The sequence below is a fragment of the Bos indicus genome, chromosome 3, assembly GCF_029378745.1.
Source record: "Bos indicus isolate NIAB-ARS_2022 breed Sahiwal x Tharparkar chromosome 3, NIAB-ARS_B.indTharparkar_mat_pri_1.0, whole genome shotgun sequence".
Taxonomy (NCBI): Eukaryota; Metazoa; Chordata; class Mammalia; order Artiodactyla; family Bovidae; genus Bos; species Bos indicus.
The window spans coordinates 51,818,014-51,841,657 of record NC_091762.1 but is presented as its reverse complement, the minus strand read 5'-3'; the positions used below and the strand labels follow the sequence as shown (position 1 = coordinate 51,841,657).

The following is a 23,644-nucleotide window of genomic DNA, read 5'->3' as shown; positions in this document are numbered from 1 at the left end:
TTATTTAAATTAGCCAGAAAAATTCCTTTGCCTTTCTCCCTTCACTAATTAATAGTTGTAGAATAAACTGTATACTCACATTACCTTTAACATTCCCTATTACTTCTTTTTTTTTAAACCAGGAATTTATAGACTTTTCCTGCTAAGACCTCAATTTGTGTTTAAGAAAGGCAGAAAGAAATTACTGTAAAACATTGGAGTAACTTAAATCACCCAAAACGAAGGCATACATAATGAAACCACTTTTAGTACTTACATAGAAAAAGGTTCGTGTTTGTTTTTCAAATTGAATAATTTGCCTTTTTTTTTTTTTTCTTTTGCTGTCCTAATCATGATATGCTTTAAAATACGAAATCTACTTTTGAAGGAAACTTGTCTGTTCCTATAGAAACCATTTTAAAGGTGCTTTGAAAATAACTCAGTTTTTGTTGTTGTTGTTGTTTTGGTTTCTTTTTTTTTTTAAATAGGATATGTACCTGTAGACAACACTAGAATATAAGGATTTGAAGCAGTTGAGAATGTCACTGCCAAGTCGACAAACAGCTATTGTTAACCCTCCACCACCAGAGTATATAAATACTAAGAAAAATGGGCGATTGACGAATCAGCTGCAGTATCTACAGAAGGTTGTCCTGAAGGCTTTGTGGAAGCATAGTTTCTCCTGGCCTTTTCAGCAGCCTGTGGATGCTGTCAAACTAAAATTGCCTGTGAGTGTGTCTTATAATTATAATTGTTTAAAACAAATAAAGCCCCGTAAATGTCCACTGACAGACTAATATTATGAAGTATGTTTAATAAGTTATTCAGCACCACTAAAGAATATCCCAATGAATATTTTTTCCTTAGCCAAAAAACTCATTTTTCTGAGGATTGAAATTCTCATTTTAGTAATTTCTGGTAAATTATAAGTATATGCTTTCTTGTTTATAGCATATGTTCCTGATTTTTGATGTAAGGTTGTCTTAAATGTCCCCTTCTCCAAGAAGTCCCTCTTGACAAATCCTGGCAGACTCAGGTGTTTCATGCACAGAATTCAACTTTAGGTCTTAGAAATTTTTGTGCATGCTAAGTCACTTTACTTGTGTCCAACTCTTTAAGACCCCATGGACCGTAGCCTGCCAGGTTCCCCTGTCTATGGGATTTTCCAGGCAAGAACACTGGAGTGAGTTACCATGCCCTCCTCCAGGGGATCTTTTCCAACCCAGGGTTCAAACCCACATCTCCTTCATTGGCAGGCAGATTCTTTACCACTAGCACCACCATTTAGCCACCTGATAGTGGAATGCTTAAGAATTTGTAATATAACTAGTAAACTGTGGAGCTGAGATTGTACTCATAAATCCTAGTTTCTTTTTCTTCATGCCCTCTACTTGTTATTTTCCAGGATGGTTCTACTCTTTTATTATTTTGTTATGCTTTCTATTTTGTTATTGGCTTTTGTTTTTCTTCTCTCTGAAGAAAAATGTCATGGTAATCAACTTTGTTTCTCATCACAAAAGGTTTTATTTCCATATTATGGCTTTTAAAGGTAATCAATTTCTGTCTCTAGTTACAGGTGTATAGTTTCTTAAAATTCTTTATGTACCAATTGTTGTGAATTCATTCTTACAACTAACGTTTAGAATTTCTTCTTACACCATAGGATTATTATACCATTATAAAAAACCCAATGGATTTAAATACAATCAAGAAGCGCTTGGAACATAAATATTATGTGAAAGCTTCGGAATGTATAGAAGATTTCAATACAATGTTCTCAAATTGTTATTTATACAACAAGGTCTGTAAGCCTTATGCCATACATGCTAATTCTTTGCTCTTACATAGAGGCGATGTATATAAATAAGTGTGTTGACTTCAAATTTCAAGTCTTGATTTGGGGTACATTATATATTTGTAAAAATACTGTTTTTTACTTGATTTCCTAATTTTCACATAGCAGTATTTGTTCATTTTGCTATGTTTTTGTTTGAATAGCTATAATGGCTTATTATGTTTTTAAAAAATAAAATACCAGTGATCCTGGTTTCTGTGAGTAAAGTGTTATTTCAAAATGTTCTCATCTACATTTCTGCCATTTTAGTTATAATATGAATGATAAATCTTATTATACATTAAACTTAGTTAAATTTTTATGGTATGGATTGCTAGCTATAACCTAAGAAGCCAAATGAATGATGTACTTCATACAACTTAACTTAAACTTCAGACATGTTCTGTTTTATCCCAGCAGTAGTATTTGTATTTATGTTAATGTGTTAGGCTGTATGATAATATACATGGACGTTGTGAGCTTAGTCTTCACTTTTATTTTCACCCATAAAATTGGATTTGTGTATTCAGTTTTCCTCCATATGGGATTCCTGTTTCCCTAAGTACAGCATCTTTTTCAAGTGGTCCTATCATATCTAGAAATTTTTTAATTTATATCTCATTTATTCAGAATCACTAGTGACACTGAAATGTAATAGAAATGTTGGTTTGGTTTCCAAGGTAATCATCAGTGCCACCTTATATGTAAGAGATTTAAGACTATAGTCAATAATGAATTTTTAAAAAAATCATAACTAATAGTGTTCTGACAATACCATTGGTAAATTCATTTTAATTTAATAATTCTAAAGAGTCCTTAATTTTTTAAAAGAAAGTTCAGTCATTTTCCTGAACTGTTAATAGCTAACTTAGAAATGTGTCTCCACTTTAGGCTTTTGCTTTGTAATTTACTTTTTTCTCAGTAGTCAAGTAAAGCAAGTTGAAGACTTCTAAGCAGATAGTTAAGATTTAAAAACTTAGCTCACAGTGTCACTTTATTACTTAATTGAAAATTGAATTACATCAAGTCAAACCATGAGGTACTATCCACACCCATGAATATGTTTTGTTTGTAACCTATTTGTAAGGTGGAAATTCTGATTTCTAATACTTTAGTGTATAAGTAAGATTGGTTGGATTATAACCCTTTAGTGCTCAGAAAGGTATCCCCAGTCCTTTTTAGAAGTTAAAGGGGTAGGATGATAGAATTTTAAGTGTGAGCCGCTATACTGTTTTCTAAACTTAATTTAGAAGCAATAAATACTGTTTAGTAAATACTGTCTAAGAGTACTATGGCACTGCCTTCACTAAGGTAGCCTAAATTATAGAAATTTGATACAGTGGCCATACTGTGTAAACTCGTTGCATTTTGTGTATTTTCTAGCCTGGAGATGACATTGTTCTTATGGCTCAAGCTCTAGAAAAGCTGTTCAGGCAGAAATTATCTCAGATGCCACAAGAAGAACAAGTTGTGGGTGGTAAGGAAAGAATAAAGAAAGGTAAGCAATAAAAAATTTATGTTCTGATTCTTTCTTTCTCTGTCATACATATTTGAATGCTTGTGTATGGGTGTATAAGTATGATGACTGGAACTAAATAATAAATCCCTGGGAATTCCCTGGTGGTCCAGTGGTTAGAATTTGGTGCTCTCACTGCCAGAGAAATGTGTTTGATCCCTGGTCGGGGAACTAAGATCTTGCAAGCCATGCAGTGTTGCCAAAAGTAAATAAATCCCTGAAAGGAGATAGACATCTAGAAGTCCTTCTACATCCTGTTATATTGGTATAAAATGTCCCTTTAAACAATCTGAACCTTGAGCACAAAGATGGCTGTCAGAATGATTGTCATACGAGATTAGGATTACATAGATTATGGCCTTGCAGCAGGTTTCGTATAGAATAGTGCCATTCACGTTGTTGTTGTTTAGTTGCTAGGCTTCTTTGTCCATGGGATTTCCCAGGCAAGACCAGTAGAGTGGGTTGCCTTTTCCTTCTCCAGGGGATCTTCCTGACCCAAAGATTGAACCCACATCTGCTGCATTGGCAGGTAGATTCTTTACTGCTGAGTCACCTGGGAAGCCCTATGCCATTCACATAGTGGGCACCAAATAAAGCATAGTTGCAATTGCTATTTGAGTGGATCATGTATCTGTGTTGTATTAATTAAGAGGGCCAAAATTGCCGATAATTTCTGTACCAAAAGATCCCCTAGCTAAGAATGAAAAGTTGCTGTTGGGTTTGAAGATTCTCATTTTCTAATTCTAAACTCAAAACTCTAGGAGGGAGGGGAACTTCCCTGGTGGTCCAGTGGTTAAGACTTTGCTTTCCAGTGCAGCAGGGGCAGGTTTGATCCCTAATTGGGGAGCTAGGATCCCACATGTCTTGTGGCCAAAATAACATAAAAGAGAAGCAATATTGTAACAAATTCAATAAAGGTTTAAAAGTGATTCACATAAAAAAATTTTTTTAACTTTAATGGGAAATGTTTTACAGCTAATATCATATTTAAATAAGAAATTAGAAAATTAATTTTAAGTGTTCAGAAGGGTTATTGAAGAGGTAAACGAAGACTGTCACAGTTCAAATGTTGGTTTATCTTTGGGTCACTGAAGCTATAAACCTTGGTTAAGTTCTATAATCATTCCATGTTTCTTCATCTATGATATCTGGAAATTATTTAGCTTTCATTTTTATAAATATTTGTAAGGTATATGTTAAGTGACTGGGACATAGGAAACTTGTTCCACTTTAGGGGACGGTTGAGGTTGTTTTATTGATAGTATGATATACTTTTTTCCTAGTTGTTAATAGATTTTTAGGGTGGATCATGACTTATAGCTTACTTTCATCCATCCTGTGAGGTAGATACTTACTGATTAATAACTTTTTATTTTGTTCTTATTTTTGAAGATTTATCTTAAGTCTTACAGAATAAGCCTAAGCATTATAAAACTTCTTAAAATAATAAGGCAGTGCATTAGAAAAACTGTCAGGTGAAATTACACATAGCGTGTGCTATGGTTCGAGTGAGAAATTGACTTGCACTGGAAAAGCTGAAGAAGGCGTTAGAGGTGATAGAACTCAAGTTTGGGAAGGTGTAGATTTCCAAGTGACTTTTAGTAGAAGCTTTCTATTGCTTGCTGCTAAGTCACTTCAGTCATGTCCGACTCTGTGTGACCCCACAGACGGCAGCCCACCAGGCTCCCCTCCCTGGGATTCTCCAGGCAAGAACACTGGAGTGGGTTGCCATTTCCTTCTCCAATTCTATTGCTTAAGTCATGTTATTTTTTTTATGCACATTGGTAGGTAAACTGCCATACGATGGTAGCTAGTCTAAATAATGTGATTACATGTTGATACTTTATGGCAAAGAAAAAACTTTGCCATAATTGAATTGGTGTTGATTTATTGATTGAACAGATATTTAGGTACTTCTTATGTACCAAAACACTATTCTGTATTAGAGTTTAGATTTTAGTAGTGAAAGAGATACATACATGATAGGTTCAAAGAACATTCCAGACAGAGGGGTCAACTAGGGCAAACACCTATAACAGGATCTTTTTCTCTTTTGTTACTTTGGGCCATTGCCTTCATTTATGATCTGAATCTTGCTTCCCTCCTTACTTTCTTAAGGATTTTATTGCTTTGGTTATCCCGTTTCATGCATCATTAATCTTTCATTCTCTATCAGGTTAGTTTTATTATGCTATAAATATGCTCTAGTATTTCATCTTTAAAACTCACCTTTTCCCTGTATCCTTCCTGTTTTTTTGCTTTCTTCTTACATACTCATGAACTCACTTCAGTATAGGTTCTAGCCATACTATATCACTAAAAAGGTTCTTATCAGTAGTCTTTATGTTGCTAAATTTAAGTAATATTTTTCTATTCTCATTTGTCAGTATTTGCTTTAGAAGGCCACTGTCTCCTGAAATGCCTTTGTTTCTTGGTACATATTAGTTCTGTGGGTTTACTTTCCATTCTGTAGTCCTTTTGGCCTTATCAATCTCTAAATATTGAGGTATTTTTCAGGGCTTGGTATTAGGTATACTTTTCCTAAATTCCATCTGTGTTCTATTAACTCCTAGATGTACAGGATTTGGAGAGTTAGGGATTCTTATATGTTGTATGTCAAATATGATAATAGCATGGAAAAAAGTGAACTAGCGACTGGTGGAATAGAGAAAGGGGGTTGTTTTATACAGGTTGGCTGGAGAAGGGGAGGTGATATTTGAGAATTTGAGTAAAGCCTGAAGGGAATCGTTGAAGTGAACCATAAGGCTGTCTCCTGACCGGTGGGACAAATAGTCTGCTTATGCTTACCAAACTTGAGGACAGCAGCCAGTAGTCTGGAGTGAAATAAGTGAAGGGAGTAGGATGATAGGAAAAAGAGGTTGGAAGGAGAGCAGACGTATGGGGAAAAGGGTAGCGAGGTCTTATGGGGTCCTGAGAAGCCGTTGTGAGGACTTTAGCTTTTACTTGGAAGAAAAGTTAGAAACCACTGGGCATTGAGCAGAAGTGTCTCAGTCTTATTTGAATTTGATTGTTATTTTTGAGAATAGAATACAGGATGTAAAAAGCAGAAGGAAAGAAGGCCTCTTAGGATGCTAGTGTAGTAATGGCAGGGTTATTACCACCTGTGATAGTTGAATTCTGGATAAGAAGATAGAGCAAAATAGTTTGCTGATGGATTGGAAATGGGGTTTGAGAGAGAGTGGAATCACAGATGACTCCGTTTCTGACCTGAGCAATTAGAATAGAGTTAACCCTGATGGAAGGATGGGCGTTTGAAATATAGTCATGCCTCGAAATCATGAGGGACAGGTTCCAGACCCGTCCATGGATACCAAAATCTTTGGATGCTTGATGCTTGCGTAGTACATGGTCCTTCATATCCATGGGTTGCATCTGGGCATTGTATCCAAGGAGGTTGAATCCACATGTGCAGAACCTATGGATCCTGGGTACTGATTGTAATAGACTTCAGGGTGGTGTGATCCAAATGTCTCCAGTCTTAGCACTCTCTGGGAACATACAGGACAAAAAAACATGTACAGATATTCCTCTGATGAGAGAATCATGTTCACATCTGTTCTGTGTCAGCCAGTGATGGACTAACATGCAGAGCATTCTGAAGACCTCACATAGTACCATGTAGTTGTCTCCAGTGTATCTGAAATTTTTGCTCAGGTTTACAGCTACGTGAAGCTAAAATCACAAAAGTTGAACTAAATGTATTAAAGTAGGATGCTAAGAGAAAAATTGCTTTATGTCTTACTCAGATACTGACTCTTGTTCACATTTTACTAGGTACTCAACAGAATATGACAGTTTCTATTAAAGGAAAACAGTCCCCCAAAGCACTGGGAAAACTGCTTACACAGCAAGTAATTCCTTCTGTATTTCCTGAAACATCTGTTTCTCCTTCAAACCTGGCACAAGGTGCTCCACTCAACACTGTCTCACAAACAGTCACCCAGGTAAGTTTACTTTCACTTTAAAATGTTTCAGTGAAGTTTTTTTTGTGATATCTATACCTTTTTTTGAAGTTTATAGGAAAATTGGTCTTAAGCATAGCTCATTGGTCTCTCATAGCTCATTTGGTAAAGAATCTGCCTGCAGTGCAGGGAGACCTGGGTTCAATCCCTGGGTTGGGAAGATCCCCTGGAGAAGGAAATGGCAACCCACTCTAGTATTCTTGCCTGGAGAATCTCATGGACAGAGGAGCTTGGCAGGCTACAGTCCATGGGGTCACAAGAGTCAGACATGACTTAGCGACTAAAGAGAGAGAGAGATACAGAAGTCAAAAGTCTTTTTATCTGTACACATTTTGTGAACAGAGACCTGGGGTGCAAACCAGATTATTAGGTAGAATCTGAATCGATTTATTATCTCTGTAGTATTAGTATCAGTTGTCTAGCTACTTTTTGGTGTGTGGGGGTGTAACTTTTATTGGTTCACAACTTGGTGGGTTAACAATTTTCTTTTTTAAATTGTGTACCCTAGCTGATTTCAGGTATTCAGAAACTTTTTTTTTTTTAATATAACCATGACTTTTCCCCACCTTTCGTTGGTCTCAAAGTTGACCGGACAATTCTTTGGGATGTGGGAAGGAAATATTTGAACTATTTATTTTACCTATGAAAGAAAATTAACTTTTCCTAAAAACATGGATGACCTGGTGCTAAATATCATTTCATTTTTTTAACTGATAAGGGTAATGATCATAGTTTGAAAACTGTTGCTCTGAACGTCACCTTAAATATAATCTTGTTTTCAAATTGTTTCACTTTAGGTTACAAAGGGTGTGAAGAGGAAAGCAGATACAACAACTCCTACAACTTCAGGAGTTAAAGCAAGTGGTGAATCTTCCCCAACACTTACAGAAAAAAAATCAGGGAAAATGCCACTTATAAAAGAAAATATGCTAAAGAATGTTTTGCCGGATTCTCAGCAACAATATAAAGTTGCAAAGAATGCTAAAGTAACCGAACAATTAAGGCACTGTAGTGAGATTCTTAAAGAAATGCTTGGAAAGAAACATTTGTCATACGCATGGCCCTTTTATAATCCTGTTGATGTTAATGCTTTGGGACTCCATAACTACTATGATATTGTGAAAACCCCAATGGATCTTGGAACCATCAAGGTAAATGTTGTCTTAATAAGAGGAACTTCTTTTCTTGACTATAAAAGTAATCTTGTCATCATAAAGAAATTTAAAATTCAAAAAAAGATAAAAAATCACCAGTCATACCACCTGAAGTAAATGATGGGAACATTTTTTAAATAATGGGAACATTTTAAAGTGTATCCTCTTATTTTCTTCAAGCACATTCTTGGTTATTTTATCACAGTGTGTGTTATAGAATGTAATATAACTCTGTACCCTAAACTTTCACTTTGTAGATATTTTATTGTTATATATTTAAAATATTTTTAATTTGCATAATTTTAATACAAAAAATTTTTTTGGCAAGGCATTTATGTGGTTTCCAATCCTCTGCCAGGTAAGTTTTCTTTATTGCTGATTTGGAAACTTTAAATTACTGGAAAAATTTAGTTATGTATATTTATTTTAGGGAAACTACTAAAAGAATAGAACTATACCATTTTCAAAATGATGCATTATCTCAGTGCTCTTCCTAAATAACTACTCATTGTACTCCCTGTTCTTTATTATTATCTGGAAGTTTGGTTCTTCTTTTATTAAATAAACACAGTTTTGTTTTATTTCATCATCAACATTTTTTGTGAACATGTTACTAACTTTTGTGCTCACCCTTATTTCTTGCTTATTACTCTTTCCTGTCTTGGTTTTTCTTTTTGCTGAAGTGCAAGCTTTAGTGGTTCATCCATGAGCATTTATAGGTAGTAAACTTAATAGTTTTTTCTCTGAAAGTATCTGTGCTTTGTCTATTCTTGAATGGTTCCTTAACTAACTATGGCATTCTAGACCTAGTTATTTTCCCCCAGCACTAGGACAGTATCTTTTGGCATGTATTGTTGTTGCTAGGAAGTCTGCTATCAGTCTGCTTGTCATCCCTTTGTAGATAATTTCTTTACTCTCTCCAATTGTGTGTTTAATTTTACTCTTCTTGATTGGAAATTAGTACTTTCAAGGTGAAGCTCATTTTTTAAGTTCTGAAAAAACAACTAACCATAATCAGTTCAAAATACGCTTTTCTACTTTCCCCTAATACTTAAACTAATTCAGACTGACAGGTCATGAAACAGTACCTGAAATAGGTAAACCTGAGCTGAGTCTTAAAGGGAGGACTTAGTAAGTTACAGGACATTTCAGGCAGGGGAAGCAACTTGGAACACCCTGAGGTAATAAAAAAAAAAATTCCAGAATACAATATTTAAGCCAACATGAATGTAATATGAAAAAGTGATTAGGAGAAAATGAGTCTGGAAGGAAACTAGGACTTGAACATGAAAAGCCCTCATCGTAGAGGCCTAGAGCTGGCATTAAACGTGAGGATTATGTCCTCATATTTGTTTCCTATAATGACTTCTCCAGTAACAATGTGAAGACTGGGCGATGAGGCTATTAAAGAATTCCAGAGATAAGAAGATAGTGACTTTAATTTCGTTCTTTGAAATCATTCCAAATTGCCAGTGATCTGAGTGGTAGAAAATTATGCTTCTTATTTTAGTTTTGTGTTTTTTTAATTACAAATAAAGTCTGGCATACTATATTTGTTTATTGGCCTTTTGTATTTGTTCATAGATTTTATGTTAATATACACTTGTTTTGCCCAGCAGTTTATAGGATTTTCTTGTCTGATCATTTTTCATGTTATAGTAATGCCTAACTGGCTACTCTACATCCTTCCTCACTGTTCTATCCACTTTATATGCAGCTACCTAAAAATGTAACCCATCCTGATATTTCTCTTCTGTTCAGTTTTTAATGTCTTTCCATTCCCAGGAGAATTTTAATATTATAAACCCTTCATTTAGATGTTCAAGGCTGATTTAAGGAGTTTATTTACTCATTGTTTTGCTACAATCAAACTAGTCTATCCTAGATTATCTGGAAACACTCCATTTTCCCCCTGCTTTTGTGACTTTTTTTTCTGTTCTTTTCTTTACTTGGAATGTCCTCCTTCACGTCTACTTGTCAAAATTCATTGGATCTTTTTCAAAGTCTAAAAATACAAAACATGTAGCAGAGTTTTAATTTTGTCAAATCTGGATGGTGGGTATCTGGTTTTGGTATTACCTATTATTCTATTGTATGTTGGAATTATTTTATAATATAAACACTTAACATAGGTGCTCAAAATTCTGTAATTTTTTAATTTAGGCAAAAATGGATAACCAGGAATATAAAGATGCATATGAATTTGCTGCAGATGTTAGATTAATGTTCATGAACTGCTATAAGTACAACCCTCCAGACCATGAAGTGGTTACAATGGCAAGGATGCTGCAGGTGAGTTTTTACTTGTGTTCTGAAAGTGAGTTTCCTCTGAACATAGCTTAAAATGTTTCATAACTCGAGAGATAAAAAATAACACCCCCTACCCCCACTAAGTAGTAAAGCATAATTTGTACTTTTAAGATTGTGGGGGTGGGTTGTTTGCTTTATGAGGTATAGTATCCATTAGTAGTAAATGTTTTAATGAAGCTGCCCTACATATAGAAGACATTGGGGAAATATTAGTGAAGAAAGGACAGTAGATATCTGAGACAGAGTTGACTGGAGTCAATGTCCCATTCAATGAGCCTGAACGGAAGGCTCAAGGACTTTTGAGGCTGAGTCATTGGGGATTAGTAGAATGATGCAGTCACAGGGCAGGAGATCTGAAAAGAAGTCCCCCAGTTAATCTGAAAGAGCTATCTTACCTGGAAAAACACAAAAGTTGGTAGTCAGGGAAGCATGAGGTCTTAACTGTATTTCTGGTAAATCTTTTTTTTCCTCCAGTTTTATAGGGATATAATTGACATTGCATTAGTTTAAGGTATATAAGATTATGAGTCAATATATGCATATACAGTGAAATGATTACCACAAAGACAATAGAGTTCTCATCAACATATGACACTGAGGGAATTCCCTGGCAGTTCAGTGTTTAGGACTCCACCACACTTTCATTGCCAGGGGCTAGAGTTCAGTCCTGATTGGGGAACTGGGATACAGCAAGTTACACAGTGCAGCCGAAAAAAAGTGACACTGAAATGTGCATTTTCTTAAAAGATGTTATTGCTGCATTAAATCAGAAATGCAGAGGCCCTTAACAGTGTCATTTTCCATTATAGGATGTTTTCGAAATGCATTTTGCAAAGATCCCAGATGAACCTGTTGAGAGTATGCCTGTATGTTACGTCAAAACAGATACCACAAAAACCCTTGGTAGAGAAAGCAGTAGTGAAGCTTCTTCTGAAGATAACTCTTCTGGTGATTCTGAAGATGAACAAGTTCAGCGTCTTGCAAAGCTTCAGGAGCAGGTAGTTCATTTTACTGATAGAAGTTTTTATATTCTTTCTATGAGCTGCTGCTGCTTGCTGATGATCTAAAATCCTATTTGTAGATTAAAAGTAGTTTAAAAGCTGTTATATTTAGATCACTTAGCAACTGTGACTTTACTTATTGGCATATACTTAATGTTTAATAGTTTTTTCTACTCAAAAATCTATACATCTTAAAATTCTGTTATTTATATTACTAACCACAATGAGTTGATTCTTACTGAAACATTTATATAACATAACCTGGATAGTTTATGCATGGGATCTTTATTTAACATTTGTTACCTTTTATGATAAAATGTTAACCTGCTATGAGTTCAATCCTGAAAAATCAATGATTTAAGACTTAAGACTACGTGGAAAAATAATGATTCTTGGTCTGTTTTTAGATGAATATTTAAGTGTATGGGTTAAATATATAATATTCTTTGAAACACACCCTTCAAAATGATGAATTTATGAAATGAAATATCTGTCTGAAGTAAATGAATTTCATAAAGGATACTGTTGACTTTTGAGTGCCTTCATTTTTTTCTGCTCTCTTTATTTAGAATCATTAATGTTTAAAGCATTTTTCCTTTATTAGCTTCAAGCTGTTCATCAACAGCTACAGGTTTTGTCCCAAGTACCTTTTCGTAAGCTAAAGAGAAAGAATGAGAAGTCTAAAAGGGAAAAGAAAAAAGAAAAGATTGATAACAGAGATGAAAATCCAAGGAAAAAGTTTAAGCAAATGAAACTAAAGGAAAAATCCAAGCGCAAGTAAGTATCTTTAATGATGCCTTATTAAGATAACATTATCTGAAATACATTTGATTACATTTAACTTTTGTTACAGTCTGCCAAAGAAGAAGAAACCACAGGTCTTCACTATGAAATCTGAAGATGAAGATAATGCAAAACCTATGAACTATGATGAGAAAAGACAGTTGAGTTTGGATATAAACAAACTCCCTGGAGATAAACTTGGGCGAGTCGTTCATATAATACAATCCAGAGAGCCTTCATTGAGAAATTCCAACCCTGATGAAATAGAGATAGACTTTGAAACACTGAAATCATCAACACTGAGAGAACTGCAAAAATATGTTGCTGGATGTCTAAGAAAAAGATCACTAAAACCTAATGGTATGTATTAGAAAGCAGTCTAATATTTGTGTTGTCCTCACTCTTTTGGTTGTACTCACTTTTTTTTTTTCCTTCTAAATCACATAGGTAAGAGAACAATGAAGTCAAGAGAAGAACTTCATTCAGAGAAAAAACTAGAGTTGGAAAAGCGGTTACTGGATGTCAATAATAAGTTAAATTCTAGAAAACGTCAAACAAAACGTAGGTATCTTTTTTTTTTAATTTACTTATTTATTTTTTGCTGTGCTGGGTCTTAGTTGCGGTGCATGGGCTTTCTCTAGTTGCAGCAAGCTGGAGCTACTCTTCTAGTTGCGGTGCATGGGGTTCTCATTGCGGTGGCTTATACTGTTGTGGAGGACAGGCTCTAGGCATGCAGGCTTCAGTAGTTGTGGCTCATTGGCTCTAGAGCTCAGGCTCAATACACAGTTGTGGTACACAGACTTAGTTGCCCCACAGCATGTGGAATTTTCTGGAACCAGGGATCAAACCTGTGTCTCCTGCATTGGCAGGTGAATTCTTAACCATTGGACCACCAGGAAAGTCCCAGTAGCAGTTTTTAAAATGTTCCTGTGACAGTTTAATATCTGCCATTTTTAATGTCTTTTCTTATTTTGTAGCTGAGAAAACTCAATCATCCAAGGCCATTGGAAGTGGTTCCCGACTGAGTGAAAGTAGCAGCAGTAGCAGCAGCAGTAGTTCATCAGAGTCTGAAAGTAGTAGCAGTGATTCAAGTTCTTCAGACAGCAGTGATTCCGAATCAGGTTAGCTTACTTCTGCTTGTGGGAAAATATTTCTCATGTAATATTGAGATGTACAGTGTGAAAAAATGTTTGTTACTTACCCAGAATCTACAGTGGGATGCCACACTTATTTAATTGCATGTTGACAGTCTTACAGCTTTTTCTTAAAAGAGATACTGTGTAAAGTGAAACTTCTTATTATACATATGTGACCTACAGGCTTGTAATATTGAAAATAAGCTTGTACTGTTGAAAATAATTTACTAAAGGTGGGATAATATCAATATATAATTCATATCTTAATACCAAAAATATCAAAGAATAAAATGCTGATCTTTTAATAAAATATTATTTGAGGACATCTTTTACTTTGATATATCAATTCACTCTAATGTTGCAGTGTGCAGTGTTGTGACAATATATTCTGAATTGGATAATCATTTTGAATTAAGAAACCAGTCATCCTAGAAATGGTGTAAAGCAGATTTTTTTTCACTTCAGTGTTTTCTTCACTGTAGGTTATCTTCCATTTGTAGAAAAATATACCTTAAATTCAGATTCTCAGTTATGCTAAAGTATGATATTACCTCATAGAGTTTATCATCAACTATATCAAGCTTAACTTATTCATTCATGTTTTGTTTGTACTCTTTCATTGACATTTATGTAGTTGACAGGTAATTGCTGCCCTCAGGATATGGTCTTGGCAGAGGCATTCCATCATTGTTCACCAAAAGGCACATTCAAATATAGGACACTTTAGGCCTCAAATTTTGCTTTATTTTAAATAAGACATTTCTTGTTTGTCATGAGATTCAATTCTTTTTAAAACATCCCACACAAAATGTTGTCACATCAGGAATTCTTACCATTTGTAAGAATATCCTTCTTATTTTGGTCTGGTATTAAGAGTCTGCTGCCTTGCAGTATATTGTTTCACTTCTGGTTCTTTTTAGTTTGTGGTGCTGATGGCCTCATGTTGTTTTAGATTTATAAAGTATATAGTGGTAAACATTTCTGTTAGAATAAACAGAATTTTTACTTTTATTGAAATTTGTCATCCTAGGAAATTTTTTAATAATTTAGGACTCCGTATACATTATTTCCTTGTAGTTGACTTTTAAGCAAAACATGCTGAAAAACTCTTTAAAGTATTTTAAATTGTGACTAGCATTTGTAATTTCATCTAATAAAGCATTTATTGCCTAAGAAGTTAGAGCACTTTGTCTTTTATTTATAGGATAAAACTCTTATTAAATTATCTAATTTTATATTGACTACTGATCAATAAAGACCGTGAGTATTAGCAGAAAAGTACTTCAGAGTGCTTCAGTGAAGTACTTTAATTTGAATTATCAGTTTCTAATAGAATCTTACAATATGTTGCTTGAAGGAAAGAATGTCATCTACTGTGTTCTTAAAATAGTGTAGTATGTGTTTTCCTAACTTTCAAACAGAATAACTCAGCCTCAGAATTCTAATTTTAAAGCACTATTGAATTTTTATTTTATGACTGACATTCTTGTTTGATGTCATCTTTTTCAAATAACGAAGTGTTTTTAAAAACACCTGTTAAAATCAAAGAAGCAAATTTTTACATTTCCGTCTACTGTATGAAGAGTGTATAGATTTATAACACTAAGGTCAGTTTGTCTTCTAAAATGATAGGATAATAAGAGTTTTTGTTTATGTTTGAAATGTTCATTGTTTTATAAACCAACTATGTACTTCATTGGAAAAACAATATATATAAGTTGCAAATGCAATGCTTAACTTATGCAGTAATTAACTTTGCTTAATGAAATAGTAAATGAAGCAATAGGACCTTTTCTCCTATTAACTTCAGTTGTACCCTTAAAAATACTGTAAGGCTCTTGATTTCTAGTGTATAAGTTAACAACATTTTCTTTAACTTTCCTGAGAACAACAAAAACTAAGTAAAAGCATTGCAAATTGTGAAAAATAATTAATTCAGGCTATATCTTTAGCTATACCTATTGTAAAAATAAGCAAAGCATCTATCATTCTTAAATTATGCACATGATGTTATCAAGAAACAGATGGACAAATCCCAAGTCTTAAGTTTCAGGGTGAGGGGAAATGGAGATCCGGAGAAAATAATAATTTGTGAAAATTAGGTATGTTAGTAAAAGTTAACTGAAAATATAAGTAAGACTTTGTAACTTCAAAATTTATTATGATTTGTCAAGAGCTGGAACTTTAAAAAGGAATATCTCAATTATCAGAACTAGGGTTAAATAAGAGTTTGGATTATTCAAAATAGGACATATGCATATAATTTCATTTCTTCAAAATTTTAGTAGTGGCATCTTTTCTGAAAGCTTCTCTGAGAAATTCTTCTCTGGTCTACGGCCATACCACCCTGAACGCGCCTGATCTCATCTGATCTCAGAAGCTAACCAGGTTCAGGCCTGGTTAGTACTTGGATGGGATAAATTCTTCTCTGATAGAAGAATATTGATCTCCAGTAATTTTTCTTAATCTATTTTTTAATACTTGTCTTCCTGGATTTTTATAGCAACTTGAGACCATATGCAGTTTTCTTAACCAAGTCACAATCAATTTCTGTTATCAAGGACAGATTTCTAAATTAATAGATCTCTAAATTAGATCTCTAATTTTTAAATTCCTTAACAGTATTGACTTAAAGTTCTCCTTATAGCTTTCTTGTATTATGAGTTGCTTTCTTTACTGCTGTATTATTCTCTTCTAGGTATATTAAAATGTTTTAAGGGTGACATCTGAAAAACATTTGTATGTTATAGATAGTGGTAGAGCTGGTTATTACACATTAAATTGTTATGTTCTGCTGCTGCTGCTAAGTCACTTCAGTCGTGTCCGACTCTGTGTGACCCCATAGATGGCAGCCCACCAGGCTCCCCCATCCCTGGGATTCTCCAGGCAAGAACACTGGAGTGGGGTGCCATTGCCTTCTCCGTGTTATGTTCTATGTAATCTTAAGTCTTATTTTATGCATGTTTGAAAAAATGGACTAATTCTGCTTGGGCTAAAGAAATTGGATTAATTAAATGGAAGAGGAGTAAGTTACAAGGAAAGATTTAATAATTCTTTAATTATTATTTCAAACCAGATATTAAATCAGTTCTAAGATAGAGCTGTCATGAAATTCCATATCTTTGAAAAACATAAGAAATCTATTGGCTGGAAGCAGTACTTAATTGAAAATTTCAGTGTAACTTGATATTGCCATTTAAATTATCTTCTTCAGTTACATTGGCATATGCAAATTATCATGTGCTGATAAGTCAAGAACAATGATGGGGAATTCCCTGGCAGTTCAGTGGTTAGGCCTCTGCACTTTTCACTGCCAAGGGCCTGGGTTCTATCCCTGATCAGGGAACAAGATGCCACAGCCATGAGGCATGGACAAAAAAAATAATAAATCCTATCCCATTTATATTTATGCCAGTGATTAAACATTGGCATAAATATAAAACCTATTTTTCATAACTCAAAATATCATCAAATGGCAGATCAAAAGATACAAATAGGCTTGACAGTATAAATGAATTCCAGATGCATATATCCTATGTTAACCAGGCTGTACTAGAATGTACACACAAGCAATTGAGTTTTTTTAATATTCAACAAAGGTTGGCTATCTTGAGTTATGTAATAAGGAGGAGTATTAACAGATTTAATAATACTGAGAAACCATCAAATGGAGCAGCTCATAGATAATACTGCTTTTTTGATTCTAACTTTGTAGGAAATACCTTTAGGAACTGTCCAGATTTTAGCTCAAATACCTGACTAGTGTGGAATATAATATTTTTCAGGAGTGATTATCATTTCAATTGTTAAAACAGTTATATACAAAGAAATTGAATGGTTATGGCAACAGTTCTTTACCTGACTAAGACAAAATGAATTTATCACTTCATATTTTGGATTTTTTGCTTTTATTGGCTTCAGTGTAATGTTCTGAAAGTGAAATTTATGAAATTCCTTAAGTAACAATTGTTCCTTTTTTTTTTTAACTTTCTTAGTTACACTGACTTAAAAGTAGGAATAAAAGAATCATTTCTCATTTTAGCTATATAAGCCAGGTCTTCTGTAGAAGTGACAATGATGCAGTTTGTTTTTATTTTTTTCATGCAAGGAAGAAAGGAAAACCTTGGTTAAAGTTTAGATTTTAGTTTACCTTTAAAGGGGGAGGATGGTTTAGTAAATACAGGAAGTATGAAATAATGGATTCTTTACCAGCTGAGCCACAAGGGAATATTGAAGTGGGTAGCCTATCCCTTCTCCAGTGGATCTTCCTGACCCAGAAATCGAACCAGGATCACCTGCATTGCAGGCAGATTCATTACCAACTGAGCTATCAGGGAAGCCATGAAATGACAGTTTGGAGTAATTTTTCACCATTCAAGCTAGAAAGTTTAAGAGAAATGATTAGTATTCATCATTTAAGTATTTTAAACTTTCATTAATTCCCTATCAATTAAGGTGTTTTTAAAGCCCCAGAAGGATAAATTCAGGGACCCAGGCTTGCTTAAAAATTTGTACATATTGAGGTCTGTACTTGAGCCAGGAGTCTCAGGAATAGGATAAATTGTCATGTGCCTTTTAAAAACTGGGTCTTACTGAATAAACAGGCTGTCTAGAATAATGTTTTTCAACCTTGGCAGCAGTGCATTAGAAATCACCTGTAAAACTTTAAAAATAGTGTCCAGATATGAATTGGAGAGTGGGACCAGATAAATACAGTGTCAAAAGATCCATGTGACTAATGTGCTGCCATGTTTGAGAACCATCAATCTAGGCGTTTTTGTTTGTTTCCACTTTGTAACTCTAGTTAAAATGACTTTGGTAAAAGGAAGAGACAGCTTATAATCAGTTTGTTCTATATTAAAATAAGTACCACACACTTAGATGAAAATGCTCAAAACATTCTTTAAAGGGGGCAAAATTTTTTTGTTCACAGTGCTTGATTTTTATTCATAGAATATTATATGATAAACTTGGGCAGATTATTTAACATCTCTGGATATGCTTTCTTTCCAATAAAATAAGGAAATGACCTCCAATCACTTTTATGTACCCAGTCCTTTATAACAGAAGTGTGATTTGTTTTTCTAATTTAAAAGTCTTCAGTAATTTTTTTCTGCTATAATGGTATTACATTCTGGCTTTACATTATGTATGGTATTATATTCATATTCAGTTTATCAAGTTTTTAAGTCAGTATTGGCTTGCTGATAATATTTGGTATCTCTGGAGCATTGATCTCAGTGCTTTGATAGATGATGGATATTATTAACAAATCCTTCAATCAAATAGTTAACCCTAGATCTCTCTTCTTTTTGATTCTGTGATTAAAATTTGTTTAGTTGGAAGTGAAAACTTTCAATCAGAGTTTTATGTTGAAGTTTTTAGGGAAATATGAAAATAGCACACATTATATACTGTGCAAAATATTCATTTGTTCAGTAGTTAACATATTTTATCCAATTGGATCCTCATAAGGTAGGTATGTTATCACAGTTCCCTGGAAAAGTTGGTTGACAAGTGTATATGTTATCACTGTAGTGCTCAGTTTTATTAAGACCTGGGAGGGCTTCTTCATTTATTGAAATGTGGTCTTAAGCTTGACAGTGAAAATATATATATTTGCCTTTTAATTCCAAAGGCCAGGAACTTATAAACAAACAGAAATATGCACTTTTATTTTATTTCTGGAAAGTCAACTATGTAAGAATAGAAGGAGAAGCAAAACACTGAGTTTTAGGCTATCATTATTCATATATCTATAGTCTGTAAGACTTGTTTGAGGCATCCTGTACTTGGTGTTGGGTTTGTTTTTAATTAAAATTCTTTGATGCCTTTTGCTCATGTTTTTAGATTTTGAGGTGATAGTTTTTGTAATAGTTGTGAGCTTTAGTTTTATATCAGAAAACTAAGATAATGCCCTTAAATTTTTCATCACAACACTAATGTGGTATGTTGTATTTTTATTATAGTTAAGAGTTTATATCATTGAATAATTTGTTTAGGTGCATATTTGGATAATTAAGATAGATATATGGATGTACATATATGATCATATTAATGAAGTCTGTTTTTTGTTTTTGTTTTTTTGTTCAAAGCTGAAATCATAATTTCTCTCCTAAATGTGAAAGCTACCTGAATCTATACCCTCAGTCTTTGCAGTCTGTCTTCTTGCCTTCCCTTTCCACCTAACCCCTAACACTTAAAATAATATTTAGTGGAGTGACATTAAGATGGTTCATGTCATTTTAAATACTTAAATTTTTTAATTCAAGCACGTCCTTGAGTGGCATTTAGCAATTTTAACAATGTCCAGCATCAAACATTTTAGGAAAGAACAGTAACACATCCAGTGGAAACTGATGGCATTTCAGGAAGCAGAAGGTAACTATTAAAATTAGAATGTTAAGTTTGAATAAGATTTGGTGTTGACCACCCTTGGTGCTCTGAAGCCTGAAGCAAATGATGCTCAGGTGGCTCATGAAAGCTGGCTTGGAGAGATGGATCAAGGCATTAACTACCAGTTTGGTGCTTTACCACACTGACTTAGGCTTGTGATTGGGGAGGATAGCACCAAAATGAATTGTAGGATCAAGAAAGAAGAACTTATGCACACCATGTCAGAGAGATCTCTTTTAATATCTACTCTACTGCCAGTGTCCCCTGTAAAGGTATTTCTAAAGGTAAAGGAAGTACTATAAAAGCCATTTGTTGCTATGTAGTTGAGGCTGTCAGATAGCGCAGAAGTAAATAGAGTATTAATTAGATGGGATCTTTATTATAATGCTTAGCAAGCAGAGCAGACTTTATCATGCCTAATCAAATAGCTTCACTTTTAATAAGACTGTATTCTCTCAGATACATTCCTTTCTCTTATAGTAAATTCTTAATTATTTTAATTAAGCCTCTTAATGGCTATTTGGTAAAAGATGGTTTTAGTATAAATGGTACTGCTTGTTTAAACCCTTATCTCTGCTGTAACTTGTTTCTTTTTAAACTATCACTTATTCAAGCGGTTTACTCTAAAGTAACACATCATTATTTTTGCCTAATAATCCAAGTTGAAATTTGTGAGGAGATATTTATTCCATTAGGTAGAAAAGAAAATATCCCTTTTCAAAGCAAGTATCTCTTTAGAAATTTTGACTGATTCCAAGAGGGCAGAAACCTGGTAAGTGTAAGAATTTCTTGATTTAAGAAGTTGACCGTTTTCTTAAAATCACTTTAATATGCAAGACCTACAATTTAGATGATTTTTAAGTTAGCAAATATTAAAGTATTTTTATATACATTTGCAGAAATGTTTCCTAAATTTACTGGAGTAAAACAGAATGATTCTCCTAAAGAGAGATTACAGGTAAGTTAATTCTTCATTTTACCTTAGAATTTTAAGATTATATGGGTTATAACTAAATGGTTATAATTGTTTGATTTTATTTAAATGAAGAGTTGTCACTCATTTTTAAAAAATATTTTTTCTTATTTTTTTGTGTTGTCACTCATTTTTTCACTTAGATGTTCATAGACTTCTTCATAAAAAAAGATTGAATAGTGAAATGATTTGGCTGCATTTTTCTAATAGATGTATTTTTTTTTAATATTACATCAAACTGTAAGTAGAACAAATTACAGTTTTGGCTAAGTCTTAAGGCTCTAAATACAGAAGGAGAGTCTTGGTGTCCCCGTATGCATGCAGTAAGGTGTGCACAGTAAGGTGGAATTTCTCCCCAAAAATTCCCAAGTAGGGCAGTGGTAGTCAGAGTTTCTAAAACTTATAATTACCATTTATTGATTTTAGCACATTTATGTTTGATTAGTAGTTGATATGCTTTGAAAAGGGTAAAAGTAATTTTATCTTTTACTACTAATTCTAGTTGTCATCCTCATAAAACTTTTAATCCTTTGTACCCATTTCAAATACAGAATTATAGGTATATACCTTTTATTATTCCCCTGGAGAAGAGAATGGCAATCCACTCCAGTATTCCTGCCTGGAGAATCCCACAGACAGAGGCACATGGTAGGCTACAGTCCATAGGGGTCTCAAAGAGTCAGATACGACTGAGCAACTAACATCTTTTATTAAGGGCTCCTGGTAACTCAGACAGTAAAGAATCCACCTGCAATGCAGGAGACTGGGGTTCAATCCCTGGATTAGAAAGATCCTCTGGAGAGAGGAATGGCTACCCACTCCACTATTATTGCCTGGAGCATTCCATAGAAAGAGGAGCCTGGTAGGCTACCGTCGATGGAGTTGAAAAGAGTTGGACCCAACTGAGCAACTAGCACAAACACCCCTTTTATTAGATCATAAGCTTATGTAATAATATCTAACTCCAAGGGGAACACAATATAATACTACCTTGATGGAGCTCTTAATAAGACAGATAATCACACAGTTAAAGAGATTGTATGGCTAGTGCTGTAATCATCTATATTCATAATTTATTGAGAAAATGAAGGAGGAATATATATCTATCTATATACACACACATATACTACATGAAGAGGAAATGCTTAAAATAGGTTTTAAATTACAGAGAAAGGGAAGAAATGGTTAGTATATTGACATACTGATTAGAGACTTTTTTTTAAACAGAGGTAGTAGCATGAAGTGAGTCAAAAAGCATAGGAGGTGTGTTCAGAGAAATATGGTAGCAGATGGTGTTTGTATGGGATTAGTTGTCTTTGGAGATGTAATGGGGGGTGGGTTTGTACACCTAGGTAAAGTGTTAATATTTAATTTGCTAGGTAAGCATTAACTCTCAAAGGTTTTTGAGTGGGAAGAAGATCCAGATGATCTATCTTGCCATAGGTATTAGTGGAAACAAAATTATGTCAAGTTATAAACAAACTTTGGAATAATTCTCAATATAGCACATAGAATGCTATCTTTATGATCTGTTTGTGACCAAGTTTTTCTCAGTGTCACTCACTGAAGAATTTAATGCTTATTCAAGACATAAAAAGAAAGTATATTTATAGAATAATGAATAAATGTACATACTTATGTGTTTCATAAAGTAATGTTTTGCTGATTTAAATCTCAGCATTTGACTTTAAAACTTTGGGCTTGGGTCTCTATTATTGTTGAGATAAACATTCCTATGGCCTTAATTTTATTCAAGCTAGCATAAGTATTCATACACTTCATTTATGCCTTATCAACTAATGATAATCCTAACCCTTTTATTCAATGGAGGGGTCTGTAGTTTAGCAGATAAGGTACCTGGGCTTGGGCACTGTAACTTATCTTGCCACTGAATAAATATGAACATTTAAGTTACATCTAAGTCCTGTTGTCAACTGTGAAAATGAAAGTCATTCAGTCGTGTCTGACTCTTTGTGACCCTATGGACTGTAGTCCTCTAGGCTCCTCTGTCCATGGAATTCTCCAGGCAGTAACACTGGAGTGAGTAGCCCTTCCCTTTTCCAGGAGATCTTCCCAACCCAGGAATCAAACTCAGATCTCCTGCATTGCAGGCAGATTCTTTACCATCTGAGCCACCAGGCAAGCCCTCTGTGAACTATAAGTGGGGATAATAACTATACCAAACTCATATGATTATTGGAGAAGGAAGTGGCAACTCACTTCATTTTTCTTGCCTGGAGAATTCTGTGGACAGAGGAACCAGGTGGGCTGCGGTCCATGGGGTTGCAGAGTCGGACATGACAGCAACTAACATAGGATTATGGGCGTTCCTGGTAGCTCAGCTGGTAAAGAATCCGTTTGCAATGCAGGAGACCCTGGTTTTACTTTCACTTTCTCTCTTTTCATAGGATTATTGTGAGAATTAACTATATAAAAGGCTCACCCAAGTATTAAATAAATATTTATTATAATATAGTTTTTCTTAATAAGTAGTTAGTGAAGTGAAAGTGGCTCAGTCCTGTGCAACTGTTTGCGACTATATAGTCCATGGAATTCTGCAGGCCAGAATACTGGAGTGG

The 23,644-nt window shown here is 34.2% G+C and overlaps 1 protein-coding gene across 6 annotated transcripts in view; it reads left to right on the top strand.

Moving 5' to 3' along the window:
* BRDT (bromodomain testis associated) overlaps positions 1-23,644 on the top strand; it is a 57,299-nt gene that overhangs the window by 14,114 nt on the left and 19,541 nt on the right. For 4 of the 6 annotated variants that reach the window (XM_070786124.1, XM_070786122.1, XM_070786125.1 and 1 more), the window contains exons 2-14: positions 123-266; positions 468-707; positions 1,643-1,780; positions 3,197-3,311; positions 7,125-7,294; positions 8,110-8,463; positions 10,630-10,758; positions 11,586-11,774; positions 12,382-12,554; positions 12,631-12,920; positions 13,008-13,121; positions 13,538-13,681; positions 20,992-21,050. In XM_070786124.1, the coding sequence (XP_070642225.1) occupies positions 519-707; positions 1,643-1,780; positions 3,197-3,311; positions 7,125-7,294; positions 8,110-8,463; positions 10,630-10,758; positions 11,586-11,774; positions 12,382-12,554; positions 12,631-12,920; positions 13,008-13,121; positions 13,538-13,681; positions 20,992-21,050 (2,064 nt within the window). In that variant the 5' untranslated portion in view covers positions 123-266; positions 468-518. The remainder of the gene's footprint in view (positions 1-122; positions 267-467; positions 708-1,642; positions 1,781-3,196; positions 3,312-7,124; positions 7,295-8,109; positions 8,464-10,629; positions 10,759-11,585; positions 11,775-12,381; positions 12,555-12,630; positions 12,921-13,007; positions 13,122-13,537; positions 13,682-20,991; positions 21,051-23,644) is intronic. The other 2 variants (XM_070786127.1, XM_070786126.1) reach the window with 1 other exon arrangement.